Source organism: Paramisgurnus dabryanus, chromosome 21, assembly GCF_030506205.2.
Source record: "Paramisgurnus dabryanus chromosome 21, PD_genome_1.1, whole genome shotgun sequence".
NCBI classification, from domain to species: domain Eukaryota; kingdom Metazoa; phylum Chordata; class Actinopteri; order Cypriniformes; family Cobitidae; genus Paramisgurnus; species Paramisgurnus dabryanus.
The window spans coordinates 13,617,185-13,642,148 of NC_133357.1; the positions used below are offsets into that span (position 1 = coordinate 13,617,185).

Sequence of the window (24,964 nt, forward strand, 5' to 3'; positions counted from 1 at the left end):
CTGCTGGGCGAGGCGCGTGCAGTCGCGCACGCATCTCATGAACCATAGACCTAAAAAAAACATGACTACCCGAAGCTGCCGATATTGCGCATGCGCGACCCGACAAGTTGAACTACAAACGAGTCATCGCTGATTGGCTACAAGGTAAAGAACTACACATCCCACTAAACATGCGCAGAAAGTCCCTCTTAAAGCCTTTTAAATATACGTGCAAAATGGCTGCACAGGTCGATGTGCTGCGCGTCAAAGTAGAGGAGAAGAGCAGGGACAGCTTTGACAAAGCCACCAAAGAGAAGAAAAAGAAGAAAAAGCGCGAGTGTTCGCCGTCCGACAACAAGCGGGAGAGATCGGAGAAGGAAGCGAAGAAAATAAAGCTACATCACCATCAACACGCTCCCCAACATGCCCAACAACGAGCGCATCCACCGCACCAACAACACAACAGCCAAGCGCGCAACTTCAGCAACAAGGAGCAAGCACCTGTGCAACATCGCCATCATGACCACCATCAAAACCATCACGCACCCAAGAAGGAGTTGCCCCCCGGCTGGCCGCCTCGTAAAGTGACACCAACAGCTCACGTCCCGCAGAGGACATCGGTGGCCGCGGTCCTGCCGCCTTCCCCGCTCTTCACTTTCACGCCGCTGAAAGTAGCGAAGGCCAAGCCCATCAATAACAAACCCAAACACATCGAGAAGGACGTGAAACTTAAACCCAAGAAGGAAAACGCCGAGGCGAACGTTAAAGTGGGGGAATGCAAGATAAAGAAAGGTACAATTTTACGTCGTTTTTACGTAAATCTCAGTTTTACATTGCTGGCTGGGCTCCAACTCAAGTCAGCGGAGAGAAGTGTCATTAGCCTTTGCTGCTAACCCGTGTGCGAGCACGCTCGCGTGAACGCCCCCATATACATGATAAGCACCGTTTATCTGCTGTATTCAATATTTGTTTTTTATTGCACTACTGCGCATGTGTGCTATAACCCACCAGCGAGTGTAATTGATAAAACTGCTTTCATCAAAATTAAGTCTCTGTTTAATATAAGTGATGGACACGTGACAAAAATGCACTGTAATTAATTATAACTTATTTAATATGGGTTAGGTTTTTTTAGGGGTGGTACCTTGTAATTACACAGTAACTACATTGTACATGTCAATATTAAATATATCAAGGTTATATTTTTACAGAATGTCAAAACATTTACTTCAGCTGAGTTTCATAGGCAGGGTCACAAATGATATGAGAATAATGTCAGCTGCTGCAAATATTGTCCACGTGTTGTCACTAAAGCCACTATATAGAGGTATGCACCAAAATGAACCAATTTTGATAAACATCTAATGTTCTGCTGTCAATTTCTTTTCAGAGCCCTATAGTGAAAATGGCAAAAAGCAGACCCTGGAGGAATACCTCCTCAAGAAAAAGAAAAAGAAGAAGCGCCACCGTGAAGACGAGCGTGGTAAAAAGTTGCGCTTGCACAATAAAGAGGTTCAGACGGTGTGTGCGGGACTGACAGGAGGCCCTCCAACTTCTGAAGACCCTGCTGTGCTTGCGTACATCAAAGACGAAAAGCAATGTCACACAAGCCCTGGCTTTGGTGAGTACCAGACTCCCAAAGGCATCGAGAAGCCCTTCCTCTCGCACCATGACCATTTCATACGCAGCTCGTGGCTACAGACCAACTCCTCCTTCAGTAGACTCATACATGAGGAGAAGCAGCCCAACGGAGGGGCTTCGATACTACATGCTTATGCAGATGAACTGTCCTTACTGGGGCCTGGGGATACTGAAAAGTTTGCCCAGGAGTTTTTGGATCTCGCTTTTGATGAAAACCCTAAAGGAGCAGCGCGTTATGCCCTCGCTGTGGTGCACGGAGCAGCTGCCTACATGCCGGATTTCTTGGACTACTTTGCATTCAATTTTCCCAATACGCCGGTCAAAGTGGAGCTCCTTGGCAAGAAGGACATTGAGACCACCACGATCGCTAATTTTCACTCCCAGGTAGGCTGGTTCTTTATGCACTGACTGCACCTGTCAGGTGTTTGCTTGTTTGCTTTTTGCACTGCATTAATGCAGGTCACATTAATACCTGGCACATGTTGTTTGCTTAAGTCGGGTATTATGGAAGGTGACAGTTCAACCTGTCTCAAATGATGCGGGCCAAATCTGCATGTGGTCCTCGACTATAACCATTTAGATTCATGCATTTGGTAGATGCTTTTACTTAAATTGACTTACAGTGCAGTTGTACATTTTATCAGTATGTGTGGTCCATTGAATTGAACCCATAACATTTGTGTTGCTAACACAATGCTCTACCAGTCTTTGAAACTAAAGTTGACATTAAAAATAGACTTTTTACAGACGCAATAATTGGGAAAGTTACATTAGTTTTTGAAGAAAATGTTACAGTAAATCGGTGAATAATTTATTGTAAATAGGCCCATAACCTTTATGGCTTCTTATGCCCTGTTTATATACACATTGCAAATGAAACTCTTAAGGGGCCATTTATACAATGTTTAGAGAATTATTTCTGGATTTTTAAGTTTAATAGAATATTTTCTTATATTTTTTATATGCATCAATATATGTTTTATATTAGTAGATTTATTTGATGCATTGTTTTTTTTTTAAAGTTATTCCCTAAAAATAAAGTACCCATTAAGTTTAAAGTGTTAGATTTGTTACTGCATTTCAAGTTCTTTTTCATTTAAGTAAAATAAATATTAATGTCAAATCAAATGTATTTCAGATAATAAAAATACTCGAATGTGCAATGTATGTATTTGTACATGTTTTATTATGGGATAAATCTGATGCACACGTAATTATTTCTAGCAATTCAGATTCGGGTCAGTACTCCGTATTGGCCGATGCCCTGAGACCAGGTATAGGAATCGGTATCGAGAAGAGAAAAAGAGTATCGGAACATCTCTATTTTTTTGATGCACTTTTACGCAAACTTTTCTGGCTGTACATTCACATGACAATGGTGTTAAAAATTGTATTTAAAGTACAAGCTTAAAGGACAACTTCTTCTTTCATTGTTAAATACAAAACCGCAAATCGTTGAAAGCAGTGACGCCATTTACATGTTCAGTCTATAGGCATGTGCATGTACAATCAAACAATAATTTGTTTGTGCTGTTCAAGAGTTTATTAACGCTCTTTCAGCAAAGATTTACTTCAGTACTACAACCACAAACAGAGATGCATAATTTACATATTATTTACATTTGCTTTTGGAGCAGTTTTTCGATATTGAGCTTTAAACTTTTTACATTACATTTGACTTTGTAGGTAGAAGAACCTTTTTGTTTTCTAATTATTAAGTTCCAAAATCTACACAACTTTTTAAAAATCACATAATGTAAATACATTGTTACAGAATATGTGATGAACTAAATAAATAAAAAAATCTAAGGTTAAAATGTGGCAAAATCTTAAAGGGACACTCTACTTTTTAAAAAAATATGCTCATTTTCCAGCTCCCCTAGTAGGGATGGGACGATTACCGGTTTCACGATTAACCACGATAAAATGTCCTGACAATTAGTATTATCGTTAAAAATTTAATTATCATTATAACCGTGTTTGATTACCGTGATTTTGAAAACTTGCAGTAAATCCTGTCCAGCCAGAATCAGTTTGACGCAGGCGCGCACATGCAACATAGTTTTTTGCACAAGAAGGCATTTAAGGGATAATGTATTGTATTCATTCACGGTGAACTTATTAGACAGATTTATTTATTTTTTTACCACAGAAATAATTTCAGGGACATGAAATACAAAATTGTGATTTTCAAAAATAAAATTTGTTCAAATGTTTTCAGTCTGTGTATCAGTTCTTTTTTAACATTTCCATCTCATTTTAACAAAACCATGATAATATTGATAACCGTGATAAATTTGGTCACTATAATCATATGAAATTTTCTTACCATCCCATCCCTACCCTCGAGTTAAACATTTGATTTTTGCCGTTTTGGAATCCATTCAGCTGATCTCGGGGTCTGGCCGTAGCACTTATAGCATAGCGTAGCATAATCCATTGAATCTGATTAGACCATTAGCATCACGCTAAAAAATGACCAAAGCATTTTGATATTTTTCCTATTTAAAACTTGACACTTCTGTAGTTACATCATCTACTAAAACCGAAAATTAAAAGTAATATGGCTAGGAACTATACTTCTCATTCTGGCGTAATAATCAAGGACTTTGCGGCTTTCTTTGACTATTACGCTGGAATGAGAGTATAATATATTTTTTCTGCACTGAAAGGCAGAAAACGTTGTGCTCAACGTTTTTTTTTGCGCTCAGCGCTGAGTAAAAAAAAATTAAACTGGGTGAAAAGCTCACCTCGTCAATGTCAGTTCTCAAACGTCCACCGGGTGTTTTTTTTAGCCGCGTAAAAAAGCTTTGGTGTGTCCTGCCCCTTAGACGTTTTTGCAGATGAATGTGGATTGTTTTTGACAACACTTGTGCAAACATGCAAAAAAAAAAAAACATCTGTTTTACTACTTAATTGCTGACAGTGTAAATGTGGCTTTATATTGAGATATCCTTCTTACCTGCTAATGTGTTGCAGGTGAGTCGAACATACTGCTCCGGGACGTACAGAGCGGGTCCCATGAGACAGATCAGTCTGGTCGGTGCAGTAGACGAGGAAGTGGGCGATTATTTCCCAGAGTTCTTGGACATGCTTGAGGAATCTCCATTTCTAAAGGTTAGACGATTTTTAAAGGCCATATACCGACGGGGTTTCACAGTGCAAATGGTGTTGAGTCATTTCACGATTTGCCTGGAGAGTTTCTAACATTTTCAATCCGGGTTAATGCTATTTGGTTGCACGTCTTTACTTTTATTGAAATTGAAATGGGGGTTTTGTGGCTTTTAGCCCACGTCTGTTATATCTGTAAAATAAGAACTATAGCATTGGGAAATTGTTTATGGCTGTGAAATAACTCAAACATTATTGGCTATAATAAAGGTGAATCCCTTCCTAACTTCCTGGTTCAATATTGTCAAGCAAATTTCTGGTCTCTTTTATGTGCAAATATAGACAGGCCGTGGTCAATACAAGATTACATTGCGTTTTGTTTGTCTGTGCAGATGACTTTACCATGGGGCACTCTGTCCAGTCTAAAGCTTGACTGTAGGTCCCAAAGTGATGATGGTCCCATTATGTGGGTGAGGCCTGGAGAGCAAATGGTTCCCACGGCTGATATGCCCAAATCTCCATTCAAAAGGCGAAGGTGTGCTCTCTTAAAACTGCACTCTGTCCAAACATAAAGCTATCTTTGTATGAAGCATAGCAACACCAGCTGATTAATCTTGCTAAGCTCTTTTTTTTTTGGCTATAGATCTATGAATGAGATCAAGAACTTGCATTACTTACCGAGAGCCAGTGAACCACGTGAGGTCCTGTTTGAGGATCGGACGAGAGCCCACGCTGATCACGTCGGCCAGAGTTTTGACTGGCAGAGTACAGCAGCTGTGGGTGTCCTGAAAGCGGTGCAGTTTGGCGAATGGTGAGTAGATGTAACCATGTGCTATGCAAAAAGCTGTGTCTGTGTAACAGCAGATCAAATGACATTTAATATGGCGCCTTTCCTGTAGGAGTGACCAGCCACGGGTAACCAAAGATGTGGTCTGTTTTCACGCCGAGGACTTCAATGATGTCGTTCAAAGGCTTCAGCTTGACCTCTATGAGCCACCGGTGTCACAGGTACCATTTTTCTTTACTTTTTAATGGACTTTATAAGTCTCTGCTAATAGAGATTTAACATTCTGTGTGTAATAATGAATGATGCGCTTTATTTTTGTGGTGCTGTCAATTGTGACGTTATAAAGCAACTACTAATAACATACTGTTTGTTGTTGAGCAATAATAAATAACCTTTATATCTTTATTTGGTAAAAATCAACAAAAAGGTATTGGTAAAAATGTGAGGGTAGGCAGGTCAACAGGAGCTCTGCATTCCCATAATTCCCATTCTCTCTACAGTGTGTGCAGTGGGTGGACGATGCAAAACTCAACCAGTTGCGTAGAGAAGGCATCCGCTACGTTCGCATGCAGCTCTGCGATGATGACATCTACTTCATCCCCCGTAACGTCATACACCAGTTCAAAACGGTCTCGGCCGTGTGCAGCCTCGCGTGGCACATCCGCCTAAAGCAGTACCACACTGAGGAGGTGAAGTCGGAGGAGGTTAACGCAACTGACCTGTGCTCCACATCCTTTCCTTCCCAATCATCTTCCTCTCCCGTTCACCTCGACACCAAAGTCACCTCCTGCTCTCGGCTACAAGCGGACGCCGCTCAAGGTGGCGTCGCCAAAATGGACGAGCTGGTTTTCCAGCGGCCCGCAAAGCCGCCTAGAGAGCTGCAGCCCGCCCCTCCTCAGCCAACTAAATCGGCCCACGCTCCCTGTTCGGAGGTCAGTCCCGTTCCCCTTTCCCCTCCCACACCAGAGCCAATGCTTCCACGGGCTCCCACCGAGCCTCTGCCCGATTCCTCGTTCAGCATCAGGGACGCCAGTGCCCAGTGCAGGTCCACAGGTTTCCCAAAATGACTTCCAATTGCGATGAGGGTTGGAAATCGATTTAGCCCGACAGACTTGACTGACATTCCACAGTGTAAAAAAAAGGAATATGCTAACTTTTCCTAAAATGATGAAGACTGTATATTTTTCTTTTTTAAATTTTGGTTCAGAAATGACCCGGCGAGTACTTTTTAGGTTTTTCTCAGCCAAAGTATTTAATTTGAAATATATTTTTGCTGATTACTCAGTATTGTTTTATATTTGTTTATATATTATATGATTGAGATGACTTATCTCACCAGAGACTTTTCATGTTGTTTCCTGGGCTGTCGTGTATCGCGTTGATCTGCTAATTGGTTTTTACAAAAAAAGTGCCTGTCACAAGTGAAAAACAGCAATCATATCTTAAAGAGAAAAATAGTCTTATTTTTTCCAACCTCTCACTATGAAGTATGTGAAGTATTTAAGCTAGACAAGAGAGATTTGCTTTTTCATCCTTTGGTTTTTGATTATACCGCTTGGCTTGAAGGAACTTCTTCATTATTTTCAGGCTGTGTTTGGAGTTATGAATAAATAGCAGTGATTTATTATGAGGAACCTGTGCATTACCTCTCATGTATGCAGGAAATAGGATTTGGCCTCTGCAAGAAGATTTGTGTTTATTTTAATTATTTATTTTTGTGTAGAATAGTCATTGACAGCCTTTTAATATCGTGGTCATTCATTTATTCATTCATTCATCATGTTTGTTTGTTTTCTGTCTGTTTTGTATTTAAAAGCCATTGTGCTCTGTGCTTTTTTTTTTTTAATAATAGCAAGACATTTGTCATTTATATATGGGTATGGGTCACACTTTAGCAGAATTTAAGAAAAAATATATAAAAACCTGCACTCAGGGGCGATAGTGATGCCTTTTCATTTAAATCTCTTTGTTTACTACATTTGCTTAAACATTGTAGTGATTCAACACATGCATTTGTTCATTGTTATATTGAGGAGTTAAATATAATTCTGACGTTAGTTTTTAAATTATGTAACTTAAACAAGATTAAATTTGCATGGTTTTATATGTGATCCTGCTTCAGAGTCGTTTTAGAGAACACAACTTTTATGCTATACTTTACGTTTATTCACTTTTGTTTGTATGTCTTTGTCAATGTCACATTTTTAAATGTCCAGAAAAGGTAATTTTATTGCGTTGGCCATTTTAAACAATAATACTGTCAAAAAACAGTGCAAATATAAATTAACCCAACAATACACATTCACAAGGTATGAATAAATTCTTATCTTTAATAAGTTTTGTTTTCTTTGTACAAGAACTGTTTTTCTCCTTTAAAGCATTTGATATCCATTGAGTTTAACAACAGAAGGAGTGCTTTTGCATAACACTTGTTTCCTATGTATTTGAACTAAAGTTGTTAATTTATGATAGACATTCTAGGTTAACTATGCTATTTGAGGTAGTTGAATGAGTGCAATTTAGGTTCACCTTTCAAGTGTAGTTTTGTATCCGTAATGTTTTTTGCACATGTTGATGTGGTTGTTTCATTCTTTTGAATGGGATTAAGTCTTAAAGCAAGCATTCATTCGTCCAAAAGGGGTTGGTTCTGCTTCTGTATTGGCGGCAAGTATAGCTAGTGACTGATTTGAATGTAATTTCACACCAGCAAGCCCCAATCAGTCTACTTGGATTATGAGTTTAACATAATGAAAAGTATCCAGTATAAATGAGTGCCTTTATATTCGTCTGCTATTGTGATAACTGATGCTATGCCAGTTTTGAAAAGCATTAATTGTGATGGTATTTCATAGTCTGGCAATAAGTAAAGATTGGGTATTGTTGTATCACAGATAATGAATATTTAATTTTTCAAAACTTAGTTGGTGTTACAAATTCTGCTAATCCAGAAGCAACTAAAGGATACAATTTTGAGAAAAACAAATTGGCGATGAAAGATTTGTCAATGGTGCAATAGAAAAGTCATTTATTTTCTTACCGTTTTTGAATTGGATTATAATTATCATATAATAATAATAAATAATTATAATAATCGAAAACTACCCCCACTCCTTTTTTATTACGTTGAGTGATCGTTACCCTTTATACAAATAACGGTTTAGTTACATTTTATAGCCAGAATCAATAAAAGTACTTATCGGTTTTGGCTATGCAATTCAGTCATATATAATTTTCCCTTAAAGCTCCCTATTTATTCTCCATGTCATACACAATTGCGCTTTTATACCTTTCCAATGAGATGTCATGGTATGCTTAATTAAACATGAAGCTTAGTGTTGTATGTTTCTTCTGAAGTTTGGCAGCTAGTATCTTTTTGTGTTGATCAGGTTTTTGATTGTTATTTGTAATATAGGAATAATCCACTTAGGGATCAAGGCATGCTCTGTGTGAGTTTGATTCATCATTTGCTCTGTTTGATATTTGTATTAAAGTTTTCAATTTTGTTCAATTTTAATGACTAATAGATGGTCAATTATGAACCTAATAGAGTAATGTTTTGTAAATGCCAAGTTACATTTAATAGAACTGTCATGTGGATCTTTTCGATTGTGTAAAAATGCAATGGAATGCATAGACCTTTTCTGTATTTTTTTAAATAAACCATTTTATGAGTGTACCAAGAGAGACTCTTTCAGTTCAGTCGAAATTGAAAATATGCAAATGAGCAGACATTGTTAACACCGAGTCACAGACCATAAACTTTAGTTAGTTACAATCCTTTGTCATTTTGTTCTCTTTTAGACAGACTTGCCACCAAATGCATTAAGTCCAACATTATGGGGTGGTTTCCCAGACAGGGTTTATCCTAATCCAGTCTCTTTAATAGATTACATCCAGAAAATACAGGAAATGTGTATATAGTATTAAAAACTGTATAAAAATGTAAACTGATGAGTCAAGTTTTTAGGGTAAACTACCCTTCCACTTTAACAATAGCAGGAAACTGCAGGATCTCTTAAACCTAAATAAAATTAAATCCTATTTTCTAATTTTAAAGAAGGCGGCTTTTTACTTCATTCTGCTCAAAAAAGCTCAAGATGTGTTTAGTGCCAAGAGAGGTCACACTAAACACAGACGGTGCCTAAAGAAGACATTTAGTCCTGAAAATTTATTTTTTGTACATATTTCCTGTTTCTTAATAAAATACATTGAAAAATAAATATGGATAACATTAAAACTAAAACAACAAGTCTGGTGGTGGTGGCCTTAGACTTTTGCACAGTACTGTAGCATATATAGTATGGTCACTACATCATTTATAGTATTATATGTTCATACTTTTAAATCTGCTTAATCCCGGCCTTACCCCATTCAGAAATACAGCATTGTTGGCAGATAACATTAAGTGCCACAACCATTTTTCAGCAAAGTCCTCTAAGTGCACGGAAGAAGAATTGGATAACAGTGTGCAGATTTTTGGATGTACTTAAAAATTGGTAAAATACCAATAAAATGACATTTGTAATAATAAGGCATTTCATTTTCTGATTAGCATTAAGGTGAAATTACTGAACCTGAATATAACGATAAAAATTATAATTTACAAGAAAACATATCAGATGCAGTTAGGTGGTTTCAAAGCATCTGAGCTGTTAATTTCTCAATATACTCATCATATGCTTAATTAACTTGTATTTATTCACCACAATGTTATTTATGTATATACACTTTAATTGATATCGTAAATGCAGGTGTATGTGCAACATACATGTACTCCATTACAAAAAGCTCATTCCCCTTCATAGTACCTCAAGAAGTTGAGGTTATGACACAGGCACAATCTTTGTAAAAGTCCACCTATTGTGTGCCATCAATTGTTTAGCCACTGTTTTCCATCTCTTATCTTTTCCTTTTGAAAACTAATAGAATCTTTAACAGGCGGCCATCTTTCTCATTCTGTTAATGTTGTACTGTAACACTGCTTCTTCATTTGAATTAGACCCATGTTTCCGGCCTTTTCCGTGGACCCTTCGGCTTTCCAAAACGCAATCCAAAAGCTGTGGAGTAAGAAAAATTCAACTATCAAATATATATTTATATATAACGTTAATCTGGCTAAATTGATATCTTTTTAGCAATGTGCAATGTTAGTCTAAATATGTTTAGAAAGCGAAATAGGTTACAAATATTTTATGCATATGTTATTAGATTAGAAACAATTAGTATGTGTCATTTAAAGGGACACTCCACTTTTTTTGAAAATATACTAATTTTCCAGCTCCCCTAGAGTTAAACATTTGATTTTTACCATTTTGGAATCCATTCAGCTGATCTCCGGGTCTGGCGCTAGCACTTTTAGCATAGCTTAGCACAATCCATTGAAACTGATTAGACCATTAGCATCGCACTAAAAATAACCAAAGAGTTTCAATATTTTTCCTATTTAAAACTTGACTCTTCTATAGTTACACCGTGTACGAAGACCGACTGAAAATTAAAAGTTGTGATTTTCTAGGCAGATATGGCTAGGAACTAAACTCTCATTCTGGCGTAAAAATCAAGGACTTGATTGTCCCCTGCCATTGAAAGTTACTAATGGGACTATTTCAGCCGCTGTGTAATATCATTGCGCCTGCTGCACCCATGTTACGGCAGCAAAGTCCTTGATTATTATGCCAGAATGAGAGTATAGTTCCTAAAAAATATAAAAGAAAAATCGCAACTTTTAATTTTCTGCCGGTCTTCGTACACGATGTAACTACAGAAGAGTCAAGTTTTAAATAGGGAAAATAGTCAAAACTCTTTGGTTATTTTTTAGCGTGATGCTAATGGTCTTATCATATTCAATGGATTATGCTAAGCTATGCTAAAAATGGTACCACCAGACCCGGAGATCGGCTGAATGAATTCCAAAATGGTAAAAATTAAATGTTTAACTCTAGGGGAGCTGTAAAATTAGCCTTTTTTTAAAAAAAAAAAAAAGTGGAGTGTCCCTTAAAAATAATATCAGTGTCTAATTTTAAGACAAAATATGACAAGTGGATCTAAATGCTTACAAAATAGAAATCCAGCCGTAGCACCATATAGTGGAGGTGCAGACTGCGGCGGAGCTGAAGGCGGGACTGAAGGCGGGGCTGTTTTTGCTGCAATCACAGTTACATAATATTCAATTACCTTTTTCAGTACAATTTAACAAAAATTTGCTGTGTTTAAAAGAATGTTTGGTTATTATACATACTCTTCTGTTTTCCTTTCAAAAACTTAATGCTCTGCAAGATAAGAAAAATATAGAAATATATGGTTTTTATACATGCACTTGGTAGTCATTTTTATTAATATATATATAATTATGTCTTTTCCAGGTGATGCATGTATTAAAAACATAGACTTTAGAGTTGAACCTTAGTCCTGGCCTTGCTGACCAGTGAAGTTTTCTCTTCCCCTCTGTTCACCTGGTTATCTGCTGGCCCAGCTGCGGCTTGCTGGCTACTGTGTGCCACCTGCTGCTCTGCTGTATCGGCACAATAGTTTAAATATTATGAAACCAAGTTTCAAAAATGTGGTTGTGCAGTTTCCTGAACTGATATCAATCAGTGTCAAGGGATTGAAGCTGTCACTCACTTTGCCCTCCGGTCGCCATGGCAACTGACAGTTGTGGAGTCCATGGGGCCACAGATAAAGGCTCTGTAACATCAAACACAGCTGTGCACACAGGTCCAATAATAGAGCAGTCGATTTATCTTGACCACTACACTGCATTACATTTTTTTAGGCTAAGTTTGCATGATACAATTCAGTCTTGTCCTTTCTTACCAGTGGATGCTATATTGTAATGACAGAGTAGTGTATGAGCTCAAGCTGTGGAAGTACACAATGGAAACATCAACCTACCTTGTTTTGAACCTTTCGTTCTGACACTCTGTTGAGAAATGAAACCCAGCTGAAGTAAATTTACATACAATCATCCTACATAATGGACATTCTTTAAAAATATAACTTAAATATTGACTAAGGCCATGTCAAAGATTGAAATCAATGAATGACATCAAATCTTATTATTGTGAGACTTTAGCCTGGATTTTACATAACACGTAATAGTAAAGTTTGATGGGGATTAACCTTGCTTCTGCTCCAAGAATGATCTAGAACTGATTTGGAATGAGAGCTGCCCGACCATTCAGATGATGTGCCCACTCTCTGTCTCTGATGCTCGGCCTCGTTTGACAGACAGGAGGCGCTGTTTGCCGGCACTTTAAAATGTAAATAACCTTTCTTAGCTTTGGTTTGAAAAATTGAAGACGCACAGGTTTTCTGTACTATGTCAAATGACTGTGATATCCGTGTACTTGTATGAAAGCAGACTTTACCTTCCTCCGTGGGAAAAATGAAAGACTCTGGCGTTCTTTCAGGAAGCGGTGGAGTCACACATTCTTAAAAAACATAAAAGAGCATATACATAGTGAGTTCACAGAAAGGTTATGGTTATTTTATTTATTTTTTAGTTATTATAGGCTCATACCTTTATCTGAACCAAGGTTAAACGTGACCGGATCACGTGGCGATTGGGTGTGACGTGATGCACGTTCTGTAATTAGAAAAGAGAAGTTGCATTACTGTAGTTTACATTAATGCACCGGAAGGAAATTGATTAAAAAACCTCCAGCTTCCTCATGTGTCTACTTAGCAGTTGAACTCAGTTTTGAGTAAAATACTATAGGAGGAAGAAGATTATAAGCACATAGCTTTAATTGATTTTAAAGCAATAAACAAACCACTAAAACACATGTTGTAATAATGTCTCAGTTTTATTGAGATGACAATAGGAAGTGAGTCTTACCCTGTGAACATGTGTACAGTAGAGGAGGAGGACTGTGGCTTGTGATTGGAATAGGACTAAACTGAGCAGGTGGCGGTGCTGGAACAAAAGGTTTGATGACGATTATTTCTCTTCTCACCAAAATGAGTAACTTGCTGTTATATGCCGTGTGATGCATTATCTCCATTGGTTTTTCAGTGTGTGTGTGTGTGTGTACTGAATAGACATGGATATATTTGACTGACTTACCAGGAAGTGACATTCTGAGTTTTAAGCTCTGAAAAAGAGGAAAAAAGTCTTACTTCTTGTTTTGTTAGTAGTGTCATACTCTATATTAAGTGTCTTTAACAAAAATTGACAGTGTTAGGACTGTTAATACACATTGCACTTACATTTCAAGTATGTACATGTAACTACACAACTATCTCTAACCCTAAAGCCACACTGGACAACAAGCATGTACACAGTAATATAATGTATTAAATGCTTTATCCTAAGTAAACAGAGGTCAAAGACACCTAATATTAAATATATAAAATTATTAGATAGATAGAAATATATACACGACCATTTAAAAGTTTTGAATTACATTTTTTCCACATTTTAAAATAATAGTACATTTATTAAAACTATAGTATAACACAAATGTAACTATGGGAATTTTGTTGTGACTAAAACATCCAAAATAAATAAAATCTCTGTTATATTTAAGCATCTTCCATTGGCCTATAATTTACAGAAATGTACTCTTGTCATTTTATCAAGAAGCTTCTTGAGATCTACTTCTGAGGTGCTTTTTAAACAATATTGAAGGAGTTCCCATTTATTCTGGTCTCCTATTGTCTGATTTCATCATTATTTGGTCCAAGTAATCCATAATAAAACTTTTTTAATTACATTTTTGTTTTATAATGAAAGAAATTAATTTGTTGTCACAATTTGATTAGATTTTTACCGTTTTGGAATCCATTCAGCTGATCTGGCGCTAGCACTTTTAGCATAGCTTAGCATAATCCATTGAATCTGATTAGACCATTAGCATCACGCTCAAAAATGACCAAAAAGTTTTGATATTTTTCCTATTTAAAACTTGACTCTTCTGTAGTTACATCGTGTACTAATACTGACCAAAAATTAAAAGTTGTGATTTTCTAGGCTAATATGGCTAGGAACTATACTCTCATTCTGGCGTAATAATCAAGGAGTTTGCTGCCTTACCATGGCTGCAGCAGGTGCAATATTACGCAGCGCTCGAAAACAGTCCCTTTGGTAACTTTCAACTTTCATGGAGACCATGACGAAATTTTGGGGCACTGCGTAATATCACTTCCTAGGAAAATCGAAACTCTTTGGTCAGTTTTGAGCGCGATGCTAATGGTGTAATCAGATTCAACGGATTATGCTAAGCTATGCTAAAGGTGGTGATGCCAGATCGTCTGAATGGATTCCAAAACGGTAAAAATCAAATGTTTAACTCTAGGGTAGCTGGAAAATGAGCCTATTTTCAAAAAAAGTGTAGTGTCCCTTTAAGATCAAACTCTTTTTAGATTATGTAAATCATTAGCCTGGGTTTCCCCATGCTGCCTTGCGTGCAAATTTATTCACGCTGCAAGTCTAGCATGGAAACTATGGACCTTTTTTGCCCCTGAAATAGGGAACCAATCACAGAACGGGGAGTGGGGAGGAAGATGATGACGACGTCTTTGCAACACATCAAAGCAGTTTTGTTTATCCAACATGGCAGCAGACGCAAAGTTACTTTTCAATGCAGTCTTAGATAGTGTTCTAAGTAGTTTTGAATGCAAGTTTATTTTAAAAAAAGCAACAATTTCATGTCCAAGAAGGATGTTTGGATATGGCAAGATATGATAGCCACGGAGTTTTATAGGACCAACCTGCTAGGCATCCTCGTAGATGAAGTACAATTAACTTATAATTGCTTTTCAACATCAATATACAGCTACCGGTTTAGTTGCATAGCTTTCAGCTGTGTGCACACGTACCCGATAAAAGTTGTTTACGTTTGAATTGATGTCGCTCTACATACGTCATCTGGTATAATTGAAACAATTGGCTATGAGCTACGTACAGACGCATTTGATAGACATTCGTAGCGCCCAATAAACGGCTCTGGGCATTTGTAAACCACGCCTCAAATACGAGAAAATGAGCGTATGGTTCCCAGACCACATCTTGTGTTAGCCAGGCTAGTGACTCAATTCAAGTGACCCTAAACATTTGAATGCTATGTAATTTAGTTATTATAACATGTTTTATTTATTATTATTAATTTATTAGTCTATGCATGAATAGATCACCTTGCTCCTGGACCAGGTTCGACTGATGCCTTCCTGAAGTTCATTCGATTTTCCGGACCATTCTGAAGACTTCCCAACTCTCATTACAACTTCCTGTGGCTTTTCCTGTGTCACGTTTTGTACCAAATCTGTTTGAGAAGACAATGTAATTAGACGAGTAACGACTACACTTTGACATTTCACTGATGCCTAGCAATGTCGTACCCTCATCTGTGGCCAATTCAAAAGACTCTGGAGTTCTCTCAGGCAGTGGGGGTGCAGGGGAGGGAGGGCTGCCTATGTGGAAAACCAGGAATATTTACAGTCTTTGATATAAACACTTGCACACTTCTTTATCTACAACATATGAGCAGGTTGGCATGGCTGTGAAATGCTTACCACTGACGCAGTCTGAGCTGGATGGGATTTCCAATGTCAACTGATCATCAATGGCTTTAGTGACATCTTGAAACAGAAGACCGTGTGCTGTTAGCATGTCTTAAATTAGTTAAATGCCTGTGAAATTCAGTCTCATAGTCTAATCATGAGATAAGGATCATCAAAGATTGATTTTAGCCATTGATTTCACATTATTTACAATCTTTGACATGATCTTACTCGGTCAATGTTAAAGATATAAAGGTTATATTTTCACAGAATGTTCTTTACATTTTGTAGGATGATTTTATGTGAAAAACAGTAAATTACAAAAAAATTACTTTAACTGGGGTTTTCACAGACTGTATCACATATCTTACAGGGGACATGTCATAAAAATATGACTTTTTTCATGTTTAAGTGCTACAATTAAGTCCCCAGTGTTACTATCAACCTAAAAAAAAATGTGAAAAAGATCAACCCAGTAAAAATAGGTCATTGAAATTTGGCTCTCCTTGTGATGTCAGAAGGGGATAATACCTCCCCTTAATCGCCACCATCCAACCACAGCACTGCCATTTAGTGCAGAGATCAGCTCATTTGCATGTTAAAGGACACACCCAAAACGGCACATTTTTGCACACACCTACAGAGTGGCAATTTTTTTTAGCTAAAACTTCACATATGTACTCTGGGGACACCAAAGATTTATTTTAAAAATACTAAAATACTTTTCTGATTGGTCTGTGGTTGCATAAATAAGTAAGGGATAATCCACGGCTAGCCATGCATTAAAGGGTTTTAATGCACGACGTAGAGGCGAAGAACCACCCGATGCATGGCTAGCCGTCGATTATCCCGCTTATACCTTGGTTATTTGCCAAGTTAAAGCTGTAATTAATGTTTACAGTGTAATTTTTTAACAGACGGGTAAAAATGACGGTCATTTTCTTAAGTTAAGGCTCGCACTCCATCCGCTTTAAATAAAGTAGTGCTGAAATAAAACCTGCACACTTTAAAGAGAGACGCACTTATGTTTCTCTCTCTCTCTGCAAGAGTAACTGTGTTACTATGGTTACCAATGTTTATAGTAGCAGATTAATTTCTAACTGTAATTAAACTGACTGGAACTACCTGTGCATTAAATGGTTTTAATGCACACCTTCCAGCCAATCAGAATCGAGTATTTAAATAGACCATGGTATAATAGGATTTAACTACAATGACTTCTATACTGTAGTTTATACCTGACAAACAGATTACAGAAGAATGAATATTGTGTTCACATTAAAACATAAATACAGTTAACCGTGTATCAATCACATAGCTGGCACTTTGAAGATTTTGGACTAACCTTTAATTTCCTCTGCCAATATAAAAGACTCTGGTGTTCTCTCTGGCAAAGGAGGCGGCGTCTCTTCATCTGATGTAGGTGTAAGCGCACCTGAATAGATAATGAAAAATCATAAAGAAAGCGTTATGTAGCTCTAGCAACGCGTTTGATCTCAGCTCTGTTGGACAGAAATAGTCCCTAGCTGTCAATGGGGGGTACCCTTTAAAAAAGTATTCATATCGGAACCAAATTTATACATATCTGTCCCTAAATGGTACATTTTAGGACCTTTTTAAAGAGTACTGCCCCAGTGACAGCTTGGGACCATTTTTTGCCCATTTCTTCTGGCAGTGTAGGAAATCCACATAAATTCACATAAAATACCAACAAATGTGTTAGAAATAAAAGCACATGCCTAATTCCTAAAAGTAAATAATAGGCCCATCTCATATATCTTAGTAATTTTTTAGAAAACAGTGACACTTATCAATTGTGTTGTCATACCTTTATCCCTGTAGCCATCTACCGGCATTTCTAAAGCCTGAAGATGAAACTCTGAACTAGATGTTGTGAAACAAGCGTTCTCAATCCAGATTGCAGGTGTAGTCTTCACAACAGGGGGACTGTTTGTAGTTGGTGTAGACTCGGGATCAAAATAAGGATCTTCAACAGTGAGGCAGAGGTTGCCCACTTTAACCGGTATGGGGTCTTTTGTAACAAAACTAAAATCTTGGTCCTCAGTCCACTCTGTTAGTTTGGGTGTAAGCTCTTGTACCAGACTGACTGAGTAATTCGAACATGCAGCTTCTGTGAAATTAGTTTTTAAACTTGTGGATGGCTCAATTCCTTCAGATCCACATATAGACTTAAAGTCTATTTGAGGAGTTTGTGTTATAAATGGCCTCTGACTTTCTTTAGTCTTTGTCTGTTCACTAATTGAGTTAAGCATGTCTGCTGGAGTATTTTGGGTGGTGGAAATGTCTTTTTGGCAGAATGACTGTGGCCAAGAGTTGAGGTCATCTGTAATATGATCGCAGTCATCCAACAGAGCATTTGCCTCATAACTCCTATTAGAAAAGCAAAAGATTCAACAGATTTGGGAATTGTTGACCACAAACACACAATGCTGTTGTATTAGCCACAAAACTTGTAAAGAGTAGTTGAGTTATTGTACAGTAAGTATGTAATTTTATGATGCTGAAAAACTTTTTTAAAATCTGGTATAGCTTTAAAAGAGCAGTTTTCTGCTACCTGTGTTCAATCAGCGCTGTGAGATCTGTCCCAGTGTCTGATTCAGCATCACTGAAATCTGAGAGTTCACTTTCACTTGATATGGAAACAGGTGAGGGGGAGGCTTGAACCTGTTTGATGAAAAATGTTATTGAATGATTCAATAAAACCAAGAGCAAGAGTGAAACTTAACCATCAATGTGCCATAAATTATTGAAAAGGCTTGCTTAATTAAATATACGTGATAAGGTCACATCTAACCTTGCTTTCTGATTCACCCATTGCTTCCAAATATCTCTCAAACAGCAGTTTAATGGTTCTGTAAACAAGCTCATATTGTTCCTATGGGAGAAAGGGAGAGAGAAGGATAAAGAAATAAACTACAAGACGTTATAGTAATGTCTAGCCTACAGTACCCATTAAAGACTGTGTAGAGTCATTTCAGAAAACTGTTTCTAAACACATTATATATGAGAAATTACAAATATAATGCTGAAACACATTAAAAAGACTGTGAATTATGTAGTACTGAATTGTTGTGTTCACGATTATTGGGTGGGGCTAAAGTGGTGGCTCGATGATGCACTAGAGGCACTGAGCATGGCCCCGCCCCTAAAAATTGCAAGCGGTATTTTGAAAGTTGAGAGACACGGCAGCAGAGTCCTTATAGGAAAACACCCCCGTTTTCAATATTTTACTATGTTCCTACCTCAATTTAGACGTATTAATACATATCTATCTTTTTCAATGCGTGCACTTAATCTTTGTACAGCACGTTGTGAGTGTGTTAGCATTTAGCCTAGCCCCATTCATTCCTTAGGATCCAAACAGGGATGAATTTAGAAGCCACCAAATACTTCAATGTTTTCCCTATTTAAAGACTGTTACAGAAGTAGTTACACGAGTAAGTATGGTGGGACAAAATAAAATGTAGTGATTTTTTTAAGTGGATAAAAAATTTGAACTATATTGTATGGTGGAAGAGCACTTAGTTTGCAGCAATTCGACTTCGGCGTGCAGTAACATCATCGTTCCTGACAATTTCCCCTCTCATTTAAACTTCAAGCAATATTACTGTGCCCGAGGTCGAAGTGCTGCAAACTAAGTGCTCTTCCGCCCGATAGGTATGTATTAATTAGTATACATTGTGGTAAGAACATAGTAAAATATTGAAAACGGTGGTGTTTTTCTTTAATATTAAATATCTTTGACAGCAGCTTGCCTGCGAGTGGGCATGTTTCAGTGCCGACAGTGGACACGCCCACAGCATTTAAGACTGTTTTTTTTCCAAGATTTTGATAACTTATTTTATTTATTTGGCGTTTTTTATCATTCAACTTTGACTGGATGGTTAATATCACATTTTTCTCTGGTGTCACCAGAACACATTTAATATCAAAGGGTCACGTGAATATTAACGTCATTGATAGGCGACTGCACTGCCCCGTGTTACTGTTTAGAATGGCAATTTTCTCATAATTTACAAGTAGTTGAAAACATTAGATATTGTTAGTAATCAGCTGGACAAAATATATAACACTTGTCTATTGGTTTTTGGATATTTTACTGCAAATATCTAACAAATTGTACCTTTAAAACAAAAAAACATGTTTTTGCTAGTATTTATCAATACACAAAAAACATGGTTACTTTTTTTAAGGGGAGTTGTGACTCTGAAAACTGAAAGTACTCATAATAGCATGACTGCGTAGATTTAAGAGTTTGTCATATCATATGTACGGGAAACACCTTGTTTTACTATACAATGAAATTCTTGCTCTGTGAATCCTCTAGCAGCCTAAGACATGAAAATGAGGACGAAACCACAAAAGTACAGAATTATAAATAACTCAGTTTCAAGGGTGATGGTGCAAGTGTGTGCATTCAAAAGACTCAAAAGACTCTGGAGTCTTATATAATTATTAAAATAATTATATAATTATTATCTTTATAATTATTATAAAGATTCCATGGCAGAAATTGTCCTTGTCTTAATTGATGTATAATGCTGAAACAAATGTAGGCTTGTCAGAATTACAGTCATGCCACTTACAGTACATAATGTAGCCTTTTTTAATGCACAGTACAGGTGTATAAAGTCCATGTACAGCAAGGCTTTGAATCGGTTCACGAAATGAAAATGAAAACCAGAAACTTTTGATGTTTTGCAAGGAACAGAAACGAAACCAGACACTTTAAAAAAATATATGTTCCGGAACAGAACTGTTTATTTAAAATAATGGTAGCCAGTTAATACCGTTATTTTTTCATTCACTTCCGGTCATAGGCTCGCTTGCGATTCACGGATTAATTCGAAATTTTAAATAGGGTGAGAGTTGATCATTTGCACATTTCAAAGGCTTGCAAATGTTAACACTTTAGTGATTTTAAACAATGTAACCACAAAAAGCCGCTAAAGTGAGCAATTTTCTGTACGCACAGACGCACATGCGGTTGAATGTGTTAACTCCCATCAAACGTGATCATCCCTATGCCCTTCAAAGATCAGAACTCTTGATGTATAAACTTGAGAGAGAGTTGCGCTACTGTGTCATACTGTAGTCCATTAAAATACATTTGGTGAATAAAGCACTGACAAACAACGTAATTTTCAATTTATGTGGAGTGACTGTTTATGCTGCATTTTCTTCCCGAAGCGTCGTTTGGAATTTGTCTTCTGTCTGTGTGTGTTTGCGTGTTTAAGTGCACTCAAAAGTGCATACACGGAGAGACGCTTTTCAAAAAGCAAGCAAACAATTTTTCTGTTCTTGACAAGACACATACAAACAAAATGACTTTGAAATACCAAAGACTTCTTTTTCTAATAAAAACATTTGTTTAAGTTGTTTGCCAGGAAACAACATGGCAGAAATTGTCCTTGTCTTTATTCATGTATAATGCTGAAACAAATGTAGGCATGTCAGAATTACAGTTACATAATGTAGCCTTTTTTAATGTTTGATGACAAGATAGAGACTTAAGGAAATATGTAGACTAATAATTTAAGTTTAATGTCCTAATGATCAGCCTATTATTTGTATGTCCCACAGCTGACATGGAATGTTATTAACCGCATTGGGAACTTTATTTTTTGTTCTAACAGGTTCAATAACGTCAATTTTATGGTTGATTCAAAAACCGGAAACGTTAAAATACTGTTTCGGTTCGGAACGAACCAATTGGGAAAAAAATCTGGTTCAAAGCCCTGACGTACAGTATGTAGTGTAAACATGTAAGCTTACAGTATATACAGTCTATATCAGGTGTCTCCTGTGAGCTACCGTCCTGCAGACTTTAGTTCCAACACACCTGTCTGTAATTATCAAGCAACTCTGAACACCTTGATAAGCTGCTTCAGCTGTGTTTAATTTGGGTTTGAGCTAAAATCTGCAGGACGGTATCTCAAAGGGGCAGGGTTGGAGTAATGTTGTAATGTAAACATGATCAGAATCTGCTGACAGTATGTACTTACATATAGACACATAAGATAAATAAAGACAGTATATACATACACATAGTTAAAGAGGCGTATAAAGTGTTCAATGCATACCTTGGTCTGAACCACGGATGGACGCTGTGTACGCATTTCTTTTACAATGTCGAAGATGCTGAAATCCTCTGGTATCGCCTAAAGAAGAGCAAAGAAAATCAGCACCGTCTGTAAAAGTAAAGCTTAGTTTCAATAGTATGTTTTTGAAGTTGCTTCATACCTGTCTCTTCAGTAGATTCCAGGTATAGTCAATCGCACATAATGCACCCGTTCTTCCACACCCGGCGCTACAAATCCCAAAAATCCCATAGGGAAAACAATGCTGTATTATTATTAAAAGCAGCATGCATTTGTACAAGCTTTAGTGCTAAGCATTGCATGTCTTCAATCGTCTTTCAGCTGTAATACACTGCTGGCTTAAATTTCTAATGAGTGACCTAAGGCTTGTTGAAACTTACTTGCCACATGAATACATATAAGTGTAAAATGTATTAATGTAAAACCCCCTCATAATCAAAACAAATGGCTGGTAAACACCCAATCTGTGATTGAATATTGCATTATGGAAAGTATCAGCGACTGGCCACCTCATCTTGACTTGTACAGTATTAAATCTGATATCTACAGTAGCATTCAAACATTGTAGTACTACGGTATGTCAGCAGCAGAGATGATGAGAATTTGGTATTTGTTTGTTGTTGGTCAACCACCTACATATTTCCTGTGACAAAACAGTGGTGGTTGGGGGAAGGGGGCCACAAATGAGAATAAAGGTACTTTCTCTTTAACAGAAGTGCAGCATTAAACATCTGCTTTATGCTTAGAGAATCTGAATGGCCCTTCACCATTCTATCTTTATATCATGGCCACAATCTCTGATCTTGCCCTCAACTGCAAACATCACAGACGTCGGTCACAACAAACCATATTACAGCAGATCAAAGAATTTACCTGCAATGAATACAGATGGGAAGGTCATCGTGATCTTGGCAAATGCGCATTTCTTGCAGCATCTGCAGTATTGGGGGTATTGAGTCTGGTACTCCGTGATCTGGCCAGTTCACGTAGTGCAGCTGCTTCATTGTCCGGGATGTCTGAAAAAAAATATGTTTCTTCAAGCTGAATGACCTTAAGCATACGTAAATCAAATTATATCAAGACCAAAATGGTTTTACTTACTTGTTTAAATGTCACTTTAAGCGTCCTTGTCACATATTCGCCTTTATTCTCCTCAGACTCCTAGATAAGATTAAACATGACGTGTTTGCTTATCAGATGAAAAGTGCTAGTGATAGTTTCGGTTAGTAAAATACCTAAATGCAGATCTGAACTTCTGCTATAAAGATTCAGGGAACACAGACTGATAAAGTAAATATACACTGTGAGTCCCTTTGGATAAAAGTGTCAACGTCAAATGTGCTGATCAAAACAAGTATTTTTTACCATAGACTGTCCAAAATGTTTATTTATATACAGTTTAGTATATACATTTCGGAAAAACCAACATACTGATGCATTAACGTAACATGTCATGGAGCATTTTTCATAATCTCACTGAGAATTTATCAGTTTGTAGCATATAATACGTGAGCAGCACGCTAGATCAGACATAAAACACAAGGACAGGAAGTGTGGTGTTAGTCAGGGAGGAAGTGTGTCTTACAATGTGTATGGTGAAGGGTTCACACACAAACGCATTCTCCTTTGACTCCGGCCAGTAGCGCTCGCATTTTTTCTAAAAGAAAGAGGAAAAGCAGCGTTCATCTTCAACCACTCCCTTTAAATCTATCTGTGATCTAAACGATTATATGCAGAAAGGACATGACAACACTTTAACCAGAGCTAAGTTGTGAAAGGGTGTGAGCTCAAGATTAAAAAAAAGAAGTTAGAGATGAACAAAATGTGATACTGGTGCTCTGTGAATTTCTTGACAGCTCTGAGAAGGATGTGGTTATTAAAATGTTTACTTTTAAGAAACGGTACATGCTTTTATACTCTGTTACGACTTACCCGGCCCATTTCGAACTCTCTACAAGCCATAACGACAATCTGCAGAAACAGCGGGGAACGCTTGAGTTATTGTTGAGACATGACAGATTTCAACAGTTCTGAGGTTTCGAGCATTATCCACATCTATAGTAACCTCATGTGAAATTTAGCCAAAGTGTTTAAAACCAATTTTTTTTGGATTTTTTCATGTACTAATAGACAAACGCTTACCTGTACGTTGTATTCCCACAGCATTCTCCAGAAGTCGAGCACTGTATTTGGAAGTGGACCCTGTGTGGCAATATATGCCCTAGTGCCCATAACCCCCTAACAGTGAACAATAACATCATTAAACATTTGAATATCACAGATCAAATCTAATCTGGTTTTAATCCAAACTTGTATACTCTTTAAAGTGATGTTGGATTTTCTGTACAGTTTCCAGTAAGTATGAATACCTGCATGCTCATTTTTTTATTTACATGAAATAATACAAATTAAAGTATGGGAATTATTATTCTGTTAATATAGCTTTTCTTGTAATAGTCCAGCTTCAATAATGTAAGCCTGGGGTACACTTAAGAATCAATGTTGCTATAATTTCTCTATAGTCCCTTTTACACAAACAGTCTTTACTGGTAATTTACTGGTAAATTGCCGTTAACAGGTCATGTATGAACAGTAAGATTAAAGCTATAAGATTACCAGTAATTTACCGGTAAGCACTGCGTGTGAACAAAAAATATAGATTACCGGCATTTTGAACGGACGACGTCAGACCACGCTGACAGCTTCGGGCCAATCATAATGTTTTGATACAGATGACACGTTTACCCCCACACTGTGTTTACGGTTGTTTCCAAACACACGCTGCTAAAAATTTGAGCGCACCTAAAATTAAAGTCCACATTTC

The 24,964-nt window shown here is 37.2% G+C and overlaps 2 protein-coding genes across 3 annotated transcripts in view; one reads left to right on the top strand and one right to left on the bottom strand.

Annotated features, from left to right (window-relative positions):
• rsbn1 (round spermatid basic protein 1) lies at window positions 1–10,575 on the top strand. Its single transcript, XM_065285711.2, has 7 exons — window positions 1–771; window positions 1,370–2,004; window positions 4,600–4,737; window positions 5,124–5,266; window positions 5,375–5,542; window positions 5,631–5,739; window positions 6,019–10,575. Exons 1-7 carry the CDS (start codon window positions 171–173, stop codon window positions 6,583–6,585), a joined length of 2,361 nt encoding a protein of 786 aa, XP_065141783.2. The 5' UTR covers window positions 1–170; the 3' UTR covers window positions 6,586–10,575.
• The window catches only part of ptpn22 (protein tyrosine phosphatase non-receptor type 22), a 22,758-nt gene continuing 5,094 nt past the window's right edge, over window positions 7,301–24,964 (bottom strand). Inside the window, exons 4-28 of one of the 2 annotated variants that reach the window (XM_065285710.2) lie at window positions 24,283–24,378; window positions 24,073–24,111; window positions 23,726–23,797; window positions 23,242–23,301; window positions 23,014–23,156; window positions 22,283–22,349; window positions 22,123–22,200; window positions 18,834–18,914; window positions 18,594–18,703; window positions 17,847–18,409; window positions 17,364–17,453; window positions 16,031–16,096; window positions 15,857–15,928; window positions 15,653–15,780; window positions 13,584–13,611; window positions 13,356–13,433; window positions 13,038–13,103; window positions 12,886–12,948; window positions 12,638–12,768; window positions 12,410–12,437; window positions 12,140–12,202; window positions 11,920–12,026; window positions 11,757–11,787; window positions 11,575–11,661; window positions 7,301–10,575 (exon numbers count right to left, since the gene is read on the bottom strand). In XM_065285710.2, the coding sequence (XP_065141782.1) occupies window positions 10,514–10,575; window positions 11,575–11,661; window positions 11,757–11,787; window positions 11,920–12,026; window positions 12,140–12,202; window positions 12,410–12,437; window positions 12,638–12,768; window positions 12,886–12,948; window positions 13,038–13,103; window positions 13,356–13,433; window positions 13,584–13,611; window positions 15,653–15,780; window positions 15,857–15,928; window positions 16,031–16,096; window positions 17,364–17,453; window positions 17,847–18,409; window positions 18,594–18,703; window positions 18,834–18,914; window positions 22,123–22,200; window positions 22,283–22,349; window positions 23,014–23,156; window positions 23,242–23,301; window positions 23,726–23,797; window positions 24,073–24,111; window positions 24,283–24,378 (2,409 nt within the window). In that variant the 3' untranslated portion in view covers window positions 7,301–10,513. Of the gene's footprint in view, window positions 10,576–11,574; window positions 11,662–11,756; window positions 11,788–11,919; window positions 12,030–12,139; window positions 12,203–12,409; window positions 12,438–12,637; window positions 12,769–12,885; window positions 12,949–13,037; window positions 13,104–13,355; window positions 13,434–13,583; window positions 13,612–15,652; window positions 15,781–15,856; window positions 15,929–16,030; window positions 16,097–17,363; window positions 17,454–17,846; window positions 18,410–18,593; window positions 18,704–18,833; window positions 18,915–22,122; window positions 22,201–22,282; window positions 22,350–23,013; window positions 23,157–23,241; window positions 23,302–23,725; window positions 23,798–24,072; window positions 24,112–24,282; window positions 24,379–24,964 lie in introns of both variants that reach the window. The other variant, XM_065285709.2, reaches the window with a different exon arrangement.